The 15,368-nt window shown below is 53.7% G+C and overlaps 1 protein-coding gene across 5 annotated transcripts in view; it reads left to right on the top strand.

Annotated features, from left to right (window-relative positions):
- Positions 1 to 230: 230 nt before the first annotated feature.
- TBX5 (T-box transcription factor 5) overlaps positions 231 to 15,368 on the top strand; it is a 42,801-nt gene continuing 27,663 nt past the window's right edge. The window contains exons 1-7 of one of the 5 annotated variants that reach the window (XM_066199972.1): positions 4,015 to 4,146; positions 5,197 to 5,357; positions 7,776 to 7,951; positions 9,411 to 9,505; positions 12,083 to 12,202; positions 12,841 to 12,988; positions 14,975 to 15,127. In XM_066199972.1, coding sequence (XP_066056069.1) covers positions 5,318 to 5,357; positions 7,776 to 7,951; positions 9,411 to 9,505; positions 12,083 to 12,202; positions 12,841 to 12,988; positions 14,975 to 15,127 — 732 coding nt within the window. In that variant the 5' untranslated portion in view covers positions 4,015 to 4,146; positions 5,197 to 5,317. Of the gene's footprint in view, positions 285 to 4,014; positions 4,147 to 5,196; positions 5,358 to 7,775; positions 7,952 to 9,410; positions 9,506 to 11,023; positions 11,151 to 11,681; positions 11,818 to 12,082; positions 12,203 to 12,840; positions 12,989 to 14,974; positions 15,128 to 15,368 lie in introns of those variants that run through there. The other 4 variants (XM_066199974.1, XM_066199977.1, XM_066199975.1 and 1 more) reach the window with 4 other exon arrangements.

Raw genomic sequence — 15,368 nt, 5'->3', positions numbered from 1 at the left:
ACCCCACTGCGAGGCAGCACCCCGGCCAGGCCATCCCCCTCCCTGCAGCTCTCCCGGGGAAATCCCGCAAGGAGAAAAGCTCCGGGGCCGGGGACACCCTGCAGAGGCAGCGGGAGCGGCTCTCCGGCCATGCGGGGCGCTAAAGCCGGGGCTCCCCGCGGCCCGGGCCGGGCGCTGCGCTCCCGGAGCCGCCGGCGAGGAGCTGGAAAAGCGGGATCGAGCCTGGCGGGGCTGCGCTGAACTCGGGGTGGGGGAACAGCCACGAAGCCGCCGGCCCCACGGAGGTAAGGGCTGCACGGCCGTGGCTGCCGGAGAACGCGTGTGGGGGGATCTGTATTTATGTGGAATATATATATATATATATATATATAGGGAGAGAGCGTGATGCATAGGCGGTGCGTCCACGCTGATCCACTAGCCCGCCTCCTGCGGGTGCGAGGATTTGCACCCACTCCCACCGAGCTGTGAGGAGCGTGGGGGCACATTAAGGCTTTGGGTGTGCACCCAAAAATCCGCCTTTAAACCCCGGGCAAAACGTGAATATCCACGTAAAACCTACAGCGGATGTGGCAGCGATGGCTTGAGCTGGAGGAAACGCTGTTGGGCAAGTGTTTGTGGGGATCTCACCACCCGCACGGCCACGCACACCCGGGTTCTGTGGATATTTCCGTGTACAAACAGCCGCGTTTATTCGCGTGAATCTCTGGGATCTCAGCACTCGTGCGGCCACGTTTAGTCTAAAGACATCAAATAAATAATACACGGGATCCATGGGATGTAAAAATCGCTTAAAGGCTTGAGCTGAGGGGCATCGTGTGTGGGGGCGTGTTTGCAAACGGGGTGTCCACACTCCTGTGTGCACATCTGTACGGAAATACAAGTATTTACGTGTGTCTTTAGCTGCATTCCTGCGTGTGCTGGTTCTCCCAGCCCTCATCCCTGCCCGCTCCCGGGTGGGTCCCGCGTTCCCCAGGCTGCTCCCGGCTCGGAGGCCGAGAGCCAGCGGTGCCCGGGCGGGCAGGGGGAAGCGATTCCCATCCCTGGGCTGCAGCGGCCTCAGGAGCAGCGGGGGGACCTCAGGGGACACCAGGAGATGATGCTGGGTGCGGGGGAGAATATTTTAGCTCATATTTGGGGTGAGGTCCCATCCTGTTTTGGCAGCGTCAGCGCTTTGGGTGGTGGGTGCCAGCTGCAGCATCATCCTCGGTGGGATTTTTCCCTTCTCTCGGGGTTTTTTTTCTCTCCATCCCGGATATTCGGGAGGGCTCCGAGCTGACACGCACGGCCAGATGCAGCAAATGGGGCGCACCAGGATTAAGGGGGGGCTTTCCCTCCCTAACCTGCTTCCTTTTAATTTTTTTTCCTCCACCCTTGCCGGTGTTTTCCTGCGGGCCTGGCTCCCTGGAAGCTGCAGGGCTCAGCCCGGGGAGCTCCGGGCAGTGCCGGCAGGGCTGCGGGCTCTGGAGTCCCTGGGCCCGAGCAGGGCTGGGGACACTCACCTCGGCAGCCTCCAGCTCCTGCACAGTCTCCTCGCTCTTCCTGAGGTGTTGTTCCTTATTTCCTCGCTCCCTGTTTCTCCTCCTCTCTTTTTCTGTTGGGGGAAAAAACGTTTTAGCATCTTTTTGCCTCTGTGTGTAAGTTTTTTCCTTTTCTTTATTCTTTCTTTTTTATTATTTTTTTTTAAAGTTTGGGTGAAATGTTCCTGCTGTGACCGCGTTAGCATCCCAAAGTTCCTCCAGATTAAGGGAGAGCTGGGACAAGGGGCAGCGCCAGCGGCATCTCTGCAGCCACTCTTGCACTTGGAGGGATCTGGAGGGTTTCAATGTTTTTTTCTCCCTTGTCAATCTCATTTGGCGAATAATCGCCTGCACTTACTGCTTTTTTTTTCTTTCTTTCTTTTTTTACTCCCCCTTTTTTATTATTTATTCAGAGCAAATAATTGGTTCCCGAAGCACACTTGAATCCGTGCAAATAACCAGGTTATCATTTACTATATATAGCCCAGCGTGCTTGCTTCCAGAGGCGCCTGAGCGTTCATTGGACAAGTTTCTGCTCACCATAACAGAATTACTTGTTTAGAAAAAGAAATCCATCTGAATAATGCCAATCCCGTTGGATTATTTAACTCGTGGTGAAGCGGGAGTTCGGTTTCTGCTTTCCCCCTTTCCTGCTCGGAGGACGAGTGGGTTTTCCTGAAGTTTCCAGCGGGTCCTTGCCTGCTCATTTATGCTACAGACCCCCTCACAGCCGCATGTACGAGTCTGCCTCGTGAATATCTATATTTAAATGTATATACATACATCATACAGAGGTCGCACATACCCAGCCACGGTTGCATTCACCGAATGGATTTCTTTTGGGAAAAAAAAAAAAAAAAAAAAAAGGCGCAGGAATCTCCCTGATAGAGCTTTAAAAAGAGGAGAATAATACAAATTAACCTTCCATTACTGCTGCAGTCAACCATGACAGAACAGGCCAGTTGCGTGGTTGGTGACGTCTCCGTGTCCTATAGGAGCAAAGCTCGTGAGATAGCAGCTATCGCCTTGAACTCTCTTTATTTTATCCGAGTATGGCTGGTAATAAACAGTAATATTTAATTTGTCTGAGACCACAAACCAGCTTCGAGCTGGAAGGCTCCTCGCCTTGCGCTTCCAGTCCTGGGGGAGCCTGAATTTGCCATCCTTTTTATCTCCCCAGCTGCTTTTTTTTTTTTTTTAATTTTTAGATTTTTTTTCCCTCTTTATCCACTCCTCCCCCCTCCCCAACCTGCAGACGGAAATAAATTCGATTTATTTGCATCGTTTTCAACTTGTCTTCAAGGTGTTTGAGAGCTAGTTTGGCACTGGAGAGGTGAGTGCTTTTCTAGGCAGCGGCCGTGCTCGGGTTCGCTCTTCCGAACTTCAGGGATTCTCACTTCTCCCTTTCTTTCCGCCGAGGGGAGGGAACCTCCAGCTCTCTGTCGCTCGCAGCTGCGAGAAACCTTTCTCCTCGTTGCTTTCGCTCCTTTTTTGGGGGACAAACCCGCTGTCCTTTCGGGGATGCTCGCAGCACACGTGCGGCGCGGGGCCGGCCGCGCTCCCCGCCTGCTCCGCGGCTTCATCTCCTTTTCCCCCACCTTTCCTCCCCCCGGGTTTGCACCTTTCGGAGCCCAGCCCAGGCCGGGGGAAAGGCTCCGCCGAGCCGCCGCTGCCCGCCCGCCCCAGGCCGGGGCTGGGGCCGCCGCCTTCCCCGCGGGGGATGGAGCGCCCGCTCCGCCGCCTGGTTTATTTGTGTTTGGAAAGGCTCCACGGCTCCTTTCCCCTCGAAAAATAATGAAATATGGGACAAGCTTCGCTCTGTTTGTTTAAGTAGCGTTCTCTGGCTTATTCTCTGCGGCTACAAGTGCAGTTCTTGTATTATTTTATTATTTTGTTTGCAAGCGTTTACTGTTGGCTGTTTCTTTCTCAAGTAGCTGTTGGGGCTGGCGTGCACACGGGAAGGGATTGGGAGATGCCAAACGGCACCCGCAGACGCGCCCCCCTCCCCAAGAGCCGCTCGCCCCCAGACTTTCCCCTTCCTCACCTCAAACTTTCAGAGGGCTCCGGTGTTATTGCGCCCTGCGAGAGCTGGGAGCGAGGGTGGATTTGCTGAAAACTTCCTCGAAACATCAAAAAAAAAAAAAAAAAAAAAAAAGACTGAGAGGCAGAAAAGAGTGAGGGATTTCTTTTTTTTTTTTTTCTTTTTTTTTTTTTTTTTGGATGGGTAGGGGGACAGGACACGGGAGAGAGCGGCGAGCAGAGGGTGGGGGCAGCAGCAGAAGGAGGAGGAGGAGGAGGGTGGGCAGAGCAGATCTGAACCATGCCATTTATTCCGAGTCTTATCAAAAATCCTCCTCGCCAATCTGGTTCTCTTCAGCCTGCAGAATGCGACAGGGAGGCTGTTTACCCTGCGCTGACCTATTCAACTTTACCCTCCCAATAATACATTAAAAAAAAAAAAAAAAAAAAAAAAAAAAAAAAGAAGAAGAAGAAAAAAGAAAAAAAAAAAAAAAAGGAGAGAGGAGAGAGCGAAGGAAGATGCAGATAAACCCCCAGACCCGCTCTTCGCTGACGGCTTGATTTGAGCTCCGGGGGGCTGCGGCCCTCGGCCGTGGCGGCGCGGCCAGGGGTGAGGAAGAGGATGGGAAAGGGCAGGGGAAGGAGGTTGGATGCGGGGACAGGGGCCACAGCCCCGCGCACACACCCCGCGGCTTTCGCTGCCGCTCCGCCGCGGGTTTTTTTCGGGGGGCGTTGTACTCATTAAGAAAATCTATTTTAGGGGAACACCCCCCACCCCCCAATAAAAGGCCTCACTGTGAGCAGCAGCAGATTTAGAGCTGGGTTTAAATCCACACCTCTGCGCTGCCTTGGAGGGCGGGAGGGGGAACTGGGGGTGGTGCGAACTTAGAGGAGCCAGCGATTTATTTTAGAAGGGGGGGCAGGATATTCCCAGACGCTGAATTTTCTCTTTGGTTGGGAGAGATGGATGGAGGAGGGAGAGAGGGAGGGAAGGAGGGAGGGAGCGGGGAAGGAGGTAAAGGAGAGGGGGAGGGTTGCTGGGGAGTTTGATGATTGTCTTTGTGCCTTGTTCTTGTTTGCCGGCCAGAAAAATAGGCTGGAAAAGGAGCTTTGGGGGGGAGGGGGCGGGAGGGAGGGCTGTGGGAGAGGGAGTCTCTCCGGAGCAGGATCCCAGCTGGTTGGACAGTGGGTCCCGGCACTTGGCGAACGGAGCTGGACGAGCCCACGTCACCTCCGCGCTCCGCTCGGCTCCTCCGCGCTGCGCGCCCGGCTCCGCGCACAGCGGCAGCGCCGCGAACCTGCCCGGAGGAGCGGGGCTTACCAGCCAACAGAAACTTTTTCTTCCTTTTATTTTTTTTTTTTCTTTCCAAGAGGGTGCTGTTTTCTTTTTCCTCCCTCTCGCCCTCCCGCTTTTTTTTTTTTTTTAAACTACGATTTTTAATTTTTATATTAGTATTAGGTGGGCGGCAGCAAGAGTGGGCTGGGGAGAGCTGCATCAGATCAGGCTGAGAAAAGGGTGGGGGTGGGGGCTTTATCTTGGTCTCAGGATCCTTTCTAGTGCGTCTGACAACCTGGAAGTGTTTGTAGAGAGCAGGAGAGAGAGAGAGAGACAGAGACAGAAAGAAGCAGGCTTGCATTGGATAGATTTTTTTCCTTCCAGGCTGGGTTTTCACATGCTGATCCGCAAATATAAATAAATAAAAAGGAAATATGCACACGAGAAGCCTGATCCCATTGTAATTTCCATGGCAAACGGGGGAAAATAGACCCACACATTATATATGTGGAGATGCATTGATTGCATGGAATTCAACGAGCAAGGTAACGGCTCTTCCATTGCCATGTCTGTCCGTCGGGGTCTGTCCTGTGTGTGTGTGCGGGTGCGGGAGCGAGGCACAGCGAGCTCCGGGGGCTCCGGGGGCTGCGAGGCCTCGGGAGCCGCGGGCAGCGGGGCAAGGAGAGGCTGAGCTCTGCCCAGCGCTGCTCTGCGGGGCTGCCGGGGCCCGGGGCGAAGCCGGAACAAAAGCAGAGGGTGGTGATTTTATTTTATTTTTTAATTTCTCCCCTCCCTCCCCTTGTGTGTGTGTGTTGTGTTTTTTTTTTCCTCCCGCAAATCCACTCGGCGTTACTTTAGCAAAGCGAGATGCATTTTTCATCCAGCCACCGCGGCCTGGTTCTGTCAAGCTCCATTTCTTCTCAGAAGCTCTTTTAAGGGGAAAAAAGAAAGAGAGAAAGAAATTAGAAGCCACGGATCGCCAAATGCTCTTAGTTGTGGGGTTATTTTTTGTCGTCGCACCCTCTGTTTTTAAAATTATGGTTGTTTTTATATCTGCTTAATTATGTCTGGGCGCGGGGTGCATCGAGGAGGCTTCGCTGGGCTGGACTGGGCTGCGCTGCCATGGCTGGGTCCCTCTTTGTTTTAATAAACATGCTTTAGGGCTTTTTATTAGTATTTTCCCTCGCTCTACTCCCTAACCTTGCCACCTCTGGGGGAATCATAGCTCCAAGCTGGAGGGAAATCGGTTAAAAAATGCATAAGCGGCACTTCCCAAGGAAAAAAAAAAAACAACCCAAACAAACAAGACACCACAACAGTCCAGGAAAAAAAAAAAAAAAAAAAAAAAGAAAGAAAAAAAAAAAAAAGAAAAAAAAAAAAGAGGAGGAGGGGAAGAGAAAAGCCTTAAATGGTCCCTGGAGCTGCGGCTCTGCCCCCACGGGCTGGGCCCGGGCCCGGCGCAGCGGCTCCCGCAGCGCCCCACGCACTCTCCGCGCTCTCGCTTCGCCCTCGGCTCTGCGGCCGGGAAAAGAACCTTTGGGAAGGGAGGGAAGAAGGGAGGGATGGGCCACGGGCCGTGTCCGCGAGAGCTGCAGCTCCAGAGGTGCGGACCTGGAGTCCCCTCGCATTTTGTTCTTTTAAATTATATATCCGTCCGTGTGTGCGATACCCACCACCAGCGGGGACCATCGTTTTCTCCCCCCTCCTTCCCACTCACAATTTTCCTTCGTTTTTAAAGGAGGATTGCCTCTTCTTTTCGGTCTCTCTGCTTGATTTTTAACAGCCTTCAAACATCGTTGCAGGGCGAAAAACTCATTAAAAAAACATTCTCATGTATTTAAACCCAGTATTGCCTCCATATGGTTGGCCTTTCAAAACCGAATCCCCTTTGAAACATGCAAGGATTATATTTTTAAACCAGCTAAAACTCTGAACTCCTTACGAACAATAAAAACCTATCAGATAATTCAATTGCTTTTATATTTTGGTTTGTTGGGGTTTTTTTTTAATGTTGCTATGAAAGTTTTACCATTCCTGATAGAGCCTTTAAAGCTAACTCAAAGTACAGCTTTTAAAACTCACTGCGGTTACTCGCATCAGATATAAACCGTGTAATTTTTAAGCTCGTTTTCTCTTCTGGTGCAGTTTCATCCTAAATGTTATGGCTTAGTTCACTCCAGCCCCCGTTCACCAGCCCGAGTCCCCGTTACCTCGCACAGCGTTTGTCCAGTTGATTTATTTGCCCTTTTATATTTTCATTTTCTCCTCCATCCTTTGCTTTTGTTGTAACTGCCCGGGTTAAGAGAAGAACAGGGTTTTAAAATTTTTCGTTTGTTTAAGAGGTGCAAGAAGTTGAGTTCTCCTTGGGAATTGGGTGCTGGAAGTGGCCTCGTGTGTCAGTGGTGTTTTCCTGCTCGAAACTGAAGCGGGGTGAAAGCTTCCACTTCCCTGGGAGGAGAGTTGGGACTTTAAACCCCCCGGGCCGCAGCGAGCCCGGAGGAATTGGAGGTGGCCGAGCCTCAGGGGAGGCTCTGGAGCCCCCACCTCGGATCCCCCGACCCCCAGTATCATTTGTGCCACGAGCTGTTCGTCCCGCAGCCCCTCGGGTGCCCGGCTCCCCGCGTGCTGCCGGGCAGCCCTAAAACGCGCTGTTTACCTTTTCCAAAAGATGCATTCAATAATACCGCCTCCCCCTTCCCCTCCCTCCTCACCCCCCTGAGCCCCCCCCCAAAATCCTATCATCCCTTGCGGGCTGCGATAATAAATAAAAGTCTTTATTTCTCCCTCTCCCGAAGTTAAAGGGCCTCGCTCCCTCCCCGGGCAGCTGGAAGTGAGTGGCGGGATGGGCACGGCGCTGCGCTGGGCTCGCAGCCGCCCCGCTCGATAAATATCTATATTTTATTAACCACGGGCATTGACTTGTGCGTCTCCTATCTCTGCTCTCTCCCGACGTGTGCCTGCAGCGGGGGATTCGGCGAAGGAAGCTCGTAACATGGCGGATGGCGAGGAAGGCTTCGGGCTGCCCGGCACGCCGGCCGACCCCGAGGCCAAGGAGCTGCAGGCTGAGGCCAAGCAGGACACGCAGCTGGGGGCCACCAGCAAGTCGCCCACCTCGCCCCAAGCAGCCTTCACCCAGCAGGTAAGCAGCGCCCGCGCTCCTCTCCTTCCATTCGGTTATTTCCCCCTTTTTCTCCACGTTCTGCCCCCGCCCCGGCTGCGGGGCCGGGTTGTTTTAGGCCCCACGCGAGGGCAAAGCCTCACCTGGCCGTGGGCCCCGTCCTGCTTTTAGTGTTATTTAAGGTCGTGCTCGAGAGCTGAAGCGGCGGGGATGTGGCCGGGAGGTTTTTGGGGGTGTGGAGGAGCAGACCCGAGATCACAGCGAGGGGAACCCGCCCTGCAGCGGCACCCCCACACCCACGGGTGTCCGCGCCTGAGCGGGAAAAGACACGGGCGAGCACCCACAGGGTGGGTGTATATATATGTATAACCTTTATACATATATATAATTGTATGTATTTTATACATACCCACATCTACGTGCAGCCCTTGGACACCCAGCGGGCACAGCCACACCCCACAGCCCCAGCGGGCACTCGGGGATGTCACGCGTGGGCACCCTCAGGGTGACACGGGGAGCTCGGGGTGTCCCTCAGCCCTCGTCCCCGGCACTACGTGTGCCGGGGACACGCGTGGGCTCCGTGCGGGACCTCCGAGCCGTCCCTCGGCTTCTCCCCGGGCTGGGCGCTGGGAACCGGCTCGGGCAGCCCTGGCAGTGGAAGAAATGCGGGGAGAGGGGATTTCCCACGGCGATCCCTGCCCTCCGTGGGGTCCTCCACGCTTGTCCCCCGGCAGATCTCCCCCGATGGACCCCGCTGGCAACGGGGTGCGGGGAAGGCTCGGCAGGGCCAGGGCAGGCACCGGGGGCTCTGGACCACCGGGGCTGTTTGGAAAGCGACGCCCCGAATCTGACGGGGCGCTCCGGCTGCGTTTCCAGTGAGGGGGAGAATGATTTGGTTGGGCTGGGGGCGTCCCCGGTGCCCCCCAGCCCGGGTAGAGGGACCTGGTGTCCCCACGGTGGCATCTGCCCCAAGCGCAGGGCTCGCAGCTCTTGGGTGGAGAACGGAAAATCAGGGGGCGAGGGGAGCAGGGTGACACCCCACGCCGCTCCAGCCTGCAGAGTGTAAATCACTCGTGGGAGGTTGTAAATCTCCTCCGGCTGGCTCTGGGAGCTGCTGGGCCGGAGCTCCGGGGGATTTCTCTGGGAGGATGCAGTTGGAGCCGGCTCCTGGGGCTCCCTCCCATCGCCTCCCCGGCCTCAGGACCCCGCTCCAGGCCTGGACCCCCGCTCTGGCCGCCTTTGGGGCAAGGTTTTCCGGGGAATGCCCCGAGCTCCGGCCCGCAGAGCCCGGCCTGTCCCCTGCGGGCTTCCCGGCGGGGCCGTGACGGGCCCGGCCGCGCTGGTGGGGCTGTCCCCGCTCTGGTGAGGCTGTCCTTGCTCTGGTGGGGTTGTCTCCGCTCTGCTCGGGGTTGTCTCCGCTCTGCTCAGGGCTGTCCCCGCTGCTCTCGGGGCTGACGCTCTGTGCCTCCCCGCTCCGCAGGGCATGGAGGGCATCAAGGTGTTTTTGCACGAACGCGAGCTGTGGCTGAAGTTCCACGAGGTGGGCACGGAGATGATCATAACAAAGGCCGGGAGGTAAGAGCAGAGGGGGGTCCGCGGTGCCCTCCGTGTTTGCGGGGACGGGGGGACACACCTGCCTGGGTGGGGGACTGTGGACACCTCCCTGGCGCGGGGACGGTCACTTCTGTCGTGTCCGAGCCCCCCCGGTGTGTGTGTGTGTGCCAGTGCCCGGCCATGGAGAGCCCTTCCTGCCCGGAGAGACGCGACACAAATCGTTTCTTCTGGCTTCTTTCTTCACCAGAACAGCCGGATCATTAATTCCGACTTCAGGCCTTTGGAAACTTTCCAGGCGAGCGCGAGTTGCAACCACTTGGCCAAAAAGCAAACTTTGTTTAGAGCAGCTCTGTGGGCCATTATTATTATTATTATTATTATTATTATTATTATTATTATTATTATTATTGGAGCAGTTTGGCTCTTCTGCTTTCCCCTCCCCCCCAAAAAAAAAGTTTTACGCCGTTTTACAGAGATTTTTATTTAGTTTTGCTCACTCTGGGGCGAATATTCCCAGCCCAGCCAAGTCACCCCATTTAAAAGTCTATGAGGTCTGAAGCTACTGTTTATAGAGAGATAACAAAGCTGTTTAGATGCAGAGATAGATGCGTCCGCAAATCAATATCATGTGGGTGTGTTTCTGTGCGGGTGTTTATCTGCGTGGGTGTGCGGAAAAATACGCAGCCTCGCAAATCCGACTTTATTGGGGTTCTAATCGATTCCATGAGCGGCTGTGTAAACCTGATCCGCAGATATTTACACGTGGACGCGGGTATTTTTGAGGGGATTTAACATTATGCTGGATATTAATGCGGCGGAGGGTTGTTAAATTGAAGAGCGGCCAGCGAGACGCAGTAAAAGAGTCTCTCCAGTCCTATCAACAAATTGGGGGCAGCTCGAGGGAGGATTTTTCGTTGTGATTTTTAATTAGAATCCTCGGAGAGAAAGGGGGAAAGCTTCCACGTGTAGGAATAGTTTTAGATTGCAGGGGCACGATCAACAAGGCAAACTTTCATTTTGCTCTGTCATCTGGTATTTGTTGTGGTCTTCCAAAACTTGCCTGGAGAGGGAGGGGAAATATAAATATCGAGCTGGTTGGATAAAGTTTTAGCGGGTAGATCTCGCCTTCCCCTTGAACCTCGCTGCTGTAAAAATGGGTTTGAAAGGGGTTTGTGGCCAAGGGGACGTGGGATGAAGGGTGGGGGGGTGAAGTCGGTGTTGGGATCTTCCAAAAAAAAAAAAAAAAATCCCACCCTGGTTCACAGGGACAAAGGAAAAAAAATCCAGCTCTCGAAGGGAGACAGAAACCACCTTGCAGAAATTTCAAGCAAGATTCGCTGTGGACGGAGAGCTCATCTGGAGAGCAATAAAATAGACATTTACAGGGCAGGGGCTCGAGGGGAGATGCGGGCTGGGTTTCCTTATTTATTTTATGGCTGGAGAAGTCCCTGGTCCTGCCGCTCAGGTGTTTTCGATGGAGATACAGATTAATCTCCGGGTGAAATTCGGTTTCTTCTCCCTTAAAACTTTAAAGTTCAACTCCTGCTTCCTTCGTTGGGCGCTTTTCGCCCCCCCTTCAACTTTTTACCGAATTAAAACCCAGCCCAGGTGCCCCACGGCAGCGATAAGATCCCGAGCCTCGGAGAAGAGCGCGGTATTTTTAGAGGTGTGGGACGTTTTCTCTTTTTTTTTTTCTTCTTTTTTTTTTTTCTTTTTTTTGTTGTTTATGCGTGTTTTAAGTCCAGGGCTCCATTTTCATCTGCTTTATTTTTAAATATTTGGAAAGCTCGAACTAAAATAACAGCAGTGGTTTAAGTGCCTGCCTTGCAGTAATGGAAAATATTTCGAAAAGCCCCTGCCTTGTGTGTATCCGAGGGTTTCCAAGGATTTGTCAGGTGTGGCTGCTGCTCTCTCGGGGTGATCACTCGGCTGTTCACAGATTTTTCTCTTACACCTGAGTGCGTTCAGGGGTTTTTTTCCTCCATATCTATCCCTAGAACCTCAAGGTGTTCATATAAATGTATTTTAAAATGTTTATATTTTTATATATGTAATATATGAGAACGTATTTCTATAAACATAAACATTTATAGAAAGATATAAAATATAATTTTTAATAGAAGTATCTATATAAAAACTTTTCTTTTACAACTTTTTTTTTTTTTTTTTTTTTGGCAAATTTCCTCTCCTGCTCCAGCGGCTTATGGAGGGAGGGAAGTAAATTGCATCCAAAAGTTCTCACGCTCAGATTTATTCCAAAAAACGGAGATTCAAAACCTCGGTGAAAGAAGTAATCAGTAAAAATACGAATAGACGAGCAGATACACGACGGGGTGAATAAACAAACCCACCAGCCTCGAAATTCCGATTTTTCTCTGATAAATCACCCGGTTCACCTCGGATGGGACCCAGCACCACCCAAACTCGTCCCACATCCCAAAGGTTTCGGGAAGGTCCACCTGGGAATGTGGCGTTGCCCTTTCGTTAAATGACCCCCCTCAATGTCTCCTCCACGCGCGCACACACACACGAAACCACCTTGGCAAACTTCCTCCACTTTTAAACTTTTATTTATTTATGTATTTGTTCATTCAACAGGCGAATGTTCCCCAGTTACAAAGTGAAGGTCACTGGGCTCAACCCCAAAACGAAGTACATCCTGCTGATGGATATCGTGCCGGCCGATGACCACAGATACAAATTCGCCGATAATAAATGGTAGGCACGCGTGGGGCAGAGAGGACAGGGACGAGACCTCTGGGCTGCCCGGGGGGGGGGAGAAATCCTTCAATCAGCGCCTCGTCCTCCTTTACCCATGAAAAACGTTGGGCTGCAGGAGCCTCACCTGAGCCTAGCGGGATGTTCCCACAGCCCCCGCGAGAGAAATGCATCCAAAAAAAGGGGGGGGGAACACAAAGAAATTCTGTGGCAATTAACGAAACTTTTTGTCCATGAAATTATTCGCTATTGTGGAGCTGATGGCTTAATTATATTAAGGAAGGGAGTATCTCCGGGCAGGAAGATCTTTGAGGATTGGGTCTTTGCTCCTGGCTCGAGGGCCGTGAATTTGGGAAAGGGGGAAGGGTGGGGTTAAACAGGCAAGCGGCGAGAGCCATCTCGGATGGGGAAAGGTGCCAAAGAGCTCAGTAATTCCCGAGCCAGCGGTGCTGGAAATGCCTTTTCTCCCCAGGCACGGGGCACCTGAGTGGAAGTGACCCCGCGGGAGGGGACGGACGGGGAGCAGGAGCCCAGGAGGGGATGGACGGGGGAGTAGGAGCCCAGGAAGGGATAGAACGGCAGCAGGAGCCCACGGGCCGTCCCCAGCGGCCGGAGCTCAGCCCCGTGTCCCCACGCAGGTCGGTGACAGGCAAGGCAGAGCCGGCCATGCCCGGCAGGCTGTACGTGCACCCCGATTCCCCCGCCACCGGCGCCCACTGGATGAGGCAGCTGGTTTCCTTCCAGAAGCTCAAACTCACCAACAACCACCTCGATCCCTTCGGACATGTAAGTGCCGGGGCTGGGACAAGGGCACCGCGCGTGGGGTGTCCCCCACCACACCAAGGTGGTGCCGGTGTCACCCACCCTCCAATCCAGGGGTGCTGAGCTGTTGTTTTCACGCCTGAGAGAGCGAGGTCAACCCCACTCTGGACCCCCCAAAGATAGAAACATAAACCTAAAACCCAGGTTGTTGAGTGGGAATTGATTACAGACCCCCGGGCCTGGAGTTGGCGAGTGGGTGAAATTCTCCTGGCTTGGCTGAGTGTTTGGTACCTGATTTTAATCGCATGGGGAGTTCCCGCATCGTTAAAATCCGCCCGCTGCCTCCGGGAATTTGCCTAACAGGTAAAATCAATCAGGCAGAATTAGCGGAGGAAACAGGACCTAAAACGATGTGGATTCTTCGATCGGGGGAAAAAAAAAAAAAGGAAATGTAACAATAATTAAAGACAATTGGAAAATTTTAAGTCCCGCTAGAACTTCTCGGGCATTAAAAAGGTCTTTGCGAGACTCGCGAGGCCGTGAAAATTTGTGTGAATTCTGCAGCCAGGAACAGCCCTCCTTCGAAGGTCTCCAAAGATGCGAGTTCCTCTGAGCAAATATATATCTGCATGTATGAATAATATATATAGTATACATATATTATATATATATAATTGAACGAATATGTGAATCCAAATCCCGCCAGCCCTTTCCAAGAGCGGATTTTTCTCCAGTCTCGTTTCAACACTTCAGTTTCATTTTTTCCAAGCTGTTTTTTTTTTTCTTTGCTTTTTAATGATAAATTTTGTGCCATTAAATCCTCGCCCACGTGGTAGCCAAGAAGTGAGAGGGGTTTAGGGGAGAGGAGCCAGCAGAGTCCCCAGCCCACCCCAATGCTGAGCATCCTTTTACAAGCTCTCCTTTGCACCTCCATTTGCGGGGGTTGATTTCCTTTTTCTTTTTATAATTCGAATTTTGTTTTAATTCTACCTTGAGCTGGTGGCAAAGGGGTTTGCGAGGGCTTCTTCCCAGGCAGCAGGAACTTTCCTGAAAGGAAGAGGGAGGGGAGCAGCGCGGCCGGGGGAACCCACCCCAGCCCCGGGGTGCTTTTGGGGAGAAGGGGGGGATCCGGCCCGGGGGGAAGGGGCCAGGCCTCCCCGCTGGGAACAGGCGGCTCTGGGGAAAAAGTCCCTCTAAACAAACCGAAGACGCTGAGGGGACAATGAGGGACTTCAGAGGAGGAGCTGCGCCAGGAGCCTCTCAATTAGAGTCGCTGTAATGAAATTAAAAACCATTAGATCGTTCACCGTTGATGTCTACGACTTTCCTGGATGTCAAAGCAATTTGCTTAAACCCCCGGGACGGGGGAGGCGGCGGCGGGACGCGCTGAGTCTCGCTGTCGCCAGGGTCCGGCAGTCATTATCGGGCCCGAGCGGCCCCCCGCCGCCGCCGCCGCCCCCCGTCTTCCCCCGAGATTAACCCGGTACCGAGCAGGGCAGCGCCCGCTTTTTATCTGCAGCGCAGCGCCTCAGCCCTCCCGGCTCCGCCACCGTCCTCTCCTTCCCGTCCGCTGCGGGAGGGATGTCCCTAAACCCCCAAATCCCTCCAGCTCTCTTCCCTGACCATTTTCCCACTCTTTAGCCCCCGTCCTGGGATGGGGTGGGGGTGTTGAGATGCTCGGGCCCCTCATTTTCCCCCAACACGTGTTGGGGGAGCAGCTCTGGCCCCTCAGGGGTTTGTGTGGGGAGGGGGCAGCAGGTGAGGAACCGCCTGTGACAGCTCCCGGCCCTGCTGGGCTCCTGGAATTTTGGGTTTCTGGAGAGATCCGTTCCCTACCCCAGCACCTCAATCTGCCCTTCAAAGGGAGTCCTGAATGAGCCAAAAATGTTGGGGAAGGGGCTGTGTGTTCCTGCTGGTCTCTGTCCTCCTCCCCTGGAGAGGGGGGGGGAATGCGCCGTGCTGTGCCCCCTCCATTCCCACGGGATGTCCTCTCCTTCTCCCCCTGCCCAGATCATCCTGAACTCCATGCACAAGTACCAGCCCCGGCTTCACATCGTGAAAGCGGATGAGAACAACGGCTTCGGCTCCAAGAACACGGCCTTCTGCACCCACGTCTTCCCGGAGACCGCCTTCATCGCCGTCACCTCCTACCAAAACCACAAGGTGAGGGGCTGGGCCGGCCCCCGCCCCGGCAAACCGCATCCCGCTCCTTCCCTCTTCCCGCTGCTCTTCCTCAGGGCCTCAGCCCCTCTTCCCTCCCTTCTTCTTTCGCCCCTTCTTTTTCTCTCCCCTTTTACTTTCCACCCCTTCCTTCTCCTTTTTCTGTCCTTCCTTCTCCTTTTTCTTTCCCTCCTTCTCCTTTCCCCTTCATTTTTTCTCTCCTTTCCCCTTCTCCCCCTCCTTT

Source organism: Chamaea fasciata, unplaced genomic scaffold (genome assembly GCF_029207755.1).
Source record: "Chamaea fasciata isolate MVZ Bird 193981 ecotype frontalis unplaced genomic scaffold, bChaFas1.0.hap1 SCAF_18, whole genome shotgun sequence".
NCBI lineage: Eukaryota > Metazoa > Chordata > Aves > Passeriformes > Sylviidae > Chamaea > Chamaea fasciata.
The sequence above is the reverse complement of the archived record's forward strand: the minus strand, read 5'-3'. Positions and strand labels throughout refer to the sequence as shown.